General features: G+C 36.6%; 1 protein-coding gene across 1 annotated transcript in view; it reads right to left on the minus strand.

Annotated features, from left to right (window-relative positions):
• Window positions 1–5,611, minus strand: part of LOC118188639 (nucleolar protein 16) — a 54,369-nt gene extending 48,758 nt beyond the window's left edge. The window contains exon 1 of the mRNA XM_085817881.1: window positions 5,400–5,611. Within this exon, the coding sequence (XP_085674007.1) occupies window positions 5,400–5,506 (107 nt within the window). The 5' untranslated portion in view covers window positions 5,507–5,611. The remainder of the gene's footprint in view (window positions 1–5,399) is intronic.
• Between the last annotated feature and the right edge of the window lie 389 nt (window positions 5,612–6,000).

The raw sequence follows: 6,000 nt of genomic DNA on the forward strand, positions 1-6,000 counted from the left end.
ATGTTTATGCCTTCAAAAAAAAGAATTCTTAGATCTAACATTCTTTTTTATTATTTTTTATGTGCATACTGTATGTTGTCGCCAATAAAGTCTGCTTGGCGAGATTTGCGCCGGCGAAACGGAAAAGTACCAAAATTTTTAGAGATAAAGCTTTTTCTTTTTTGCAGCCAACTTTTCTAATTTTTGTTTGTGAGCTAGTCTCAATTTCTTTTCAGCAGCTTTTATACAATCCATTGATACTTTTTTATTTTCTGCAATGTTTAATTGCTTTTTTTTAGATACTCGCTTCTTCTTTTTTTATATCAACCTCTTCTTTGTACACTTTATGAGCATTCCTTAAAATTTTACATAGTTTTGTGTACTGGAGAATGCTAGTGGTTATCCGTATGTCCGACAGATGGCGCCAGCCTCGTTCACTGAAATTATTGAAGTCAGCTCTCGTTTGACGGTTGCTTGCTCTTCTTTGATTCAATATTCGTACGCATATAATTTCGCCTTTCTACATAAGCCCCACCTACCCACCTACTTCGCCTTGATGTGAAACAACGTATTTCGCGATTTCTGGCATGATGTAATTTTTTTTTTTACAAAGAAAAGAAGAAGAGAGAAAGCGTGTCCTCTGCTTATCCCCCCCCCCCCCGACATTCGCCGGTCGCAATTTCTCAACGGTTCTCCATCAATCTCCTCAGAAACAGCCCGGGTGACATTCAAAAAAGTGGAATTCCGCGAAAATGCGGAAAACTTTCATGCCTGTATAAAAAAATAAAATTAAAAAAAAAACACATAAGATGCATGCAGAGTAAACTGATTTAGGCGATGTAATGAGTTAGATTTACTCGGTGGGGTTCGATCATTGTCGTTACGTCTCGTCAAGGAATATGTATTGTTAACAGGAGGAACAGTTAGCATTAGCAGAAGGCCTATTGGCTTTCCACACCATAAACCACAATCAAAGTTTCAGATCAATTGACTGTACGTCGCAAATGATCAAAACATTGTACGAAAAAAATTTGCATGTGCAAGGACAAAAACCAAAGCAATTAATGTTTTTTCACCATATTTGTTTTCACAATTGCAGAAAGAATTAGATAAATGCACATTTATATCAATATATTATGATGCTTCCAACCACAAAGATTTAATATTATTTCCCACAATTGTTGTCCCCACTTTTTGATCCAGAAACAGGAATTAACCACTTGCCTGATTATCCAGAGTTATTTCGGGTTCATATACACTGACTACCAATAAGTATTTGTACACCTGTGATAGAAAAGCAAAACTAACTTTATTCAAAATCAATAGTTGGTAGAGCCTCCACGAGAGGTATTTACAGCGTGGACCCTCCGGGGCATACTTTTCACAAGTCTTTGTATGACAGCTAGTGGTATTTTCTTCCACTCGGCTTGGAGAAAACATAGAAGTTCCTTCACCGATTTTGCACGGGTAGTGCACCCCTGAATTCGGCGATGCAACTCGTCCCAGAGGTTCTCAATAGGGTTCAGGTCTGGACTCTGGGCAGGCCAGTCCATTCGATGAACTCCATTGGCACCATACCAAGCCTTGGTTAACATCGAAACATGACAACTGGCATTGTCGTCCTTAAAGTAACAGGGGTCCAACCCGTTAAACTGCCACAATGTAGGAAGCACATTGTCATCCAAAATAGTGCAGTAGGCATCGGAGTTGAGCTTACCATGAATGGGGTCCCACCCCTCCGCCGAGATTGACTGTTGGCACAATGCATTCTAGCAGGAGACGTTCTCCAGGTAGACGGCAGACCCAGACCCTGCCATCCGAATGGTAAAGTGTGAACCTTGATTCGTCACTCCAAAGAACACGTTTCCACTGATCTAGGGTCCAATTTTGATGTGCTTTGCACCACATTAAACAAGCAGCGCGGTTGGACTTTGTGATCAAAGGCGTATGGGCAGCAGCACGACCATGAAAACCAAGCAGATGTGCTTCCTTACGGATGGTATTCATTGAAACAATACTCCCTGATGCCTGTTGAAACTCCTCGCGGATGAGGGCCATCGGTTGGGTGCGGTTCTTCCGAAATTCTCTGGACAGCACTCGTCGGTTTCTATCTCCCAGTTTCGTTGGTCTGCCGACTCGGGGCACATTCCGACAATCACCGCTCACCTTGCACTTCTTAATCACATAGGCCACTGTCGATTTTGGGTACTTCAGATCGCTAGATATGTCCCTTAAGGATCGGCCACATTTATGATACCCGATAATTATACCTTTCTCAAAATCAGAGACCTCCGAACTGCGAGGCATCTTGCATGCGACTAAAGCCGATGCTGTTTCCTACACGATATATACCGGTGGAGTCCGTGACGTACCTTAGGACCGCAGATATCGTCATTTGCATAGGTGTCCAAATATTATTGGTAGTCAGTGCATATTGCAGTTAATTATTATCCCGTGAAAACTCGGGCAAAGCAGAATTTGTTTTATCACGGTTTTATTCGGCCTGGAGGAAATGGAAGGAAATACTCAGCTTTGATTGGTAGTTTGCCAAATTTTGTTGGTTGCGCAATTCTTTTCGAGGGACTGGTCACATGTTTCCCTATTGTATAATATATGTCGGCTTGTGGATGAGTAATGTATAAAGAAGAATACAGCGTTGGAAAAAAATAAAATAATGGCAATGATGCAAGATAGCGAAAGCGATGATTTTTCAGATAATGATTTTGAAGAGGTGGAAAAAACTTTTAAAAAATCAAATCCAACAAGACAGTGCACTTCTGTGCTACCGTGAAAGAGATTCCAGCAGTAAGCCAGTAGGAAAAGAGACCAGATACCAGTGTAAAATGTCAGGGCTTTTACACCTTCAAAAAATTAAAAATTCAACTTAAAACCTACAAATTTTTATTTGTTTTGATTCGTTGTACAGTCAAAAAACTTTAATCCGGACTCGTCGGGACTTCGACGATTCCGGATTATCGGTTTTTCTGGATTATAGATCATCAGTTTAAATCTGGTAAGATGGCATGCAGAAATTATAAAATTAAAAATATGAAACCGTAATTTATAAAATAATGAGCAATTATAATCTAAAGGGTATCAAAATTTACAAAAAAAAAGAAGCTTAATATTTATTTGTTTACTTTATTAAACATTTCTTTTAACGCGCGCATGCGTAAAGAATACCTTACGCATAGCCGAAATTAGAAAATTGCAACCAGAAAACTATTTGACGTGCATTCGTGATATTTATAAAGACGAGGAATTATATTTAAATCATACTGATGACGGAGAACATCGAGATGAAATACTACATTTAGTAAGGAATTATAAGCCGAATAAAATAAAAACATCTGCCCTGAAGATAAGGATAGTGCTGACAGATGAACTTCCAGCTCATTGCCGCCGTGACGTCTTCCCCCCCCGCGCGCAGAGCAGCATGAAATTGATAAACAGATTTCGGAACGGTTAGATAAACAAAGGATATGGCTTCATCCATTTTTTGTTTGATGGACATCGAAACATAATTTCGTTTTCTAGATCCTTTGGGAGCTCCAGCATCGGAAATTCTATTTGACATAATCGAAAGTTTAAGCGTACTTTTATAAAATTGCTCTTACAGTCTGCAAAAAATAATAAGCCGGATCCAATTCGAAGATTAAGGAACAACGCAATCATCAACATTAACTGAAATAGATAATTAGATAATTTTAGCTTATACCGTCCGTTATACATTAAACACGCACGCGAAAACGTATCCTGCGCTTGCGCAAACGCATATGCGCAGTCATAAAAGTCTTGCGCGCACGCTTAAAACACCTATGAGCATGCGCAGAAAGATTTTAGCTTTGAGGTCCGGATTATGGGTGTCCGAATTAACGACTTTTGACTGTATAACCATTATTTTAATGAAATTTATCAATGTTAAGATGTTTTAAAAAAAATCATCGAAAAAGTCTCAGATCTCGGAATTAAAAATTTTCTATACAAACTGATCTTAAAATCGCCAAAATATTGACAAGTCGCCAAATTTAGAATTGTTTAATAAAAGAATTCACATCCCCAAAAGCAAAATGTTGTTTAAAAGCTCTTTATCGAAAAAAAGAATTTCAAAATGCTTATGTTTCACCTCTTGCTTAGAAACTCGAGTATTCCATCATTTATATTAAAAATAGAAACAAATTATAACCCATTCAAATGATAACCATATATGTCAGTGAATCGCCAAAAATAATCCCCCAACATGCTAAATCACACTCAAAATGGCAGTCATAAAAACAGACAGAAATTTCAGATGATTAAAATTAAGGACATTCTGCTGAGTTTGGGCAAAATTAAGGACTTTTAAGGACCAAAAATCTAAGGACTTTTAAGGACTCTTAAGGACCGTACGAACCCTGACTTTCTCTCAATTTCGCACCTAATCTTTGGAATATGGTAACAGGTAGTTTGGCGACATTTTGGTAAGGCGGTAAAACCAAAATGTCGCCAAACTACTTTTTTGTAGACTTTAGCAGTGTACATGGATAAAGTCAAGAGTGTGCGCAATGCCATTTTTATGCAATTCTGGGATGTTTTTTTAGGTGAAAATAGGTCGACGTGTACATGGATACCGTGTATGAGCAATCCTTAAAAACGCGACAAGCAGTTTGCGATTCTGCACTTTCTCCCAATTTCACACCTAATCTTCGTCATGATTAAGCACATTCGTTCCATAAAAGTTCTAGCATAAGAGTAATTCGGCTAGCAGATTGTTGGAAAAAAATATTGAGTTAAAAAAAAAAAAAAATGCCTTTACTTCGTGAAGACAAAATGGTGTCCAAACATAAACTAGCAGGTTGCTATAGCAGGATTGGTCGCCAAATTTTCGCCAAGTTACCATAATCTAAAGATTAACTGATTTAGCATTTTTGTTCTATAAAAGTTCTAGCATAAGTGTAATTCAGCTGGCAGATTGTTGGAAAAAAATGTTGACTTAAAAAAAAAAAAATTGCCTTTACTTCGTGAAAACAAAATAGCGTCCAAACAAAAACTAGCAGGTTGCTGTAGCAGCGTTGGTCGCCAAGTTACCAGAATCCAAAGATTAACCAATATTTTTTGTTACCAATAGTTACTAATAAATATATTTTTTTTATATTTATAAATAAGTAATAGATAGTATACAATAAAATACATTTCTTTTTTTTTTTTTTTTGGAATTGTTGGTCTGCTTTCATAACTAAATTGCAATTCTCATTTCATTCCATTTGTTCCGATGAAAATGTGGTCACTTTAATCTACTAACAACTTCTTATAAAAGTGCCAATAATTTTTATCTAGATACTTTAAGAAATTTATTGAATTCGCTCGAAAATCAGTGCTTATGAACATCGGGTTACAACTTCCAATGCCACGTGTTTATTTTTAGTGAAAAAACAACTTACCATTTAACTTTAGGTAACGTGATTAGTTTCTTATGCAGTTTTTTAAGATTCCTATTATAGTTGTATTTCTTCTTCCTCCGCCTACTCACTCCACTAGCTTTGCCCATAGCTTTTTCTAATTTAGTTACTAAATTACTTAAATGAAAGTTGCAAACATGAACTTATTCGCTTCTCGTGTTTACAAACTCCATTTCCCGATATGATGCCATTCTTGAAGATTCAATTTTAACACCAGCGCATAAACAAAAATACAATAGAACGTGTGCTTGGCAGCTTAGACGCGCCTATTCGTCACTACTAAAAAAACAGAAATTTAATTATAAATAAAAAGTTAAGGGAAAAAATATGGAACGTAAATCTAAAATTGAAATTAGAAAATATACCTTAAAAAACTGCAAAACTTCGTAGAGAAGTATTATATCAGAAGTATAATTCACAGTTGCGATAGAAGAGTTGTTTGTTGTTGTTCATATCGAAAACTTGGTCAATATGAGCTTATGAAGAAACGAATGAAGTCTTTGGTTTTTTACTTTTTTTAACATAACATAACCATGAACAAAAGTTTGAAAATTGTAAATATCTGCCATCGAAATGGCAGAAT

Source organism: Stegodyphus dumicola, chromosome 1, assembly GCF_044657685.1.
Source record: "Stegodyphus dumicola isolate Sdum_Otavi_A_Nest chromosome 1, ASM4465768v1".
NCBI classification, from domain to species: domain Eukaryota; kingdom Metazoa; phylum Arthropoda; class Arachnida; order Araneae; family Eresidae; genus Stegodyphus; species Stegodyphus dumicola.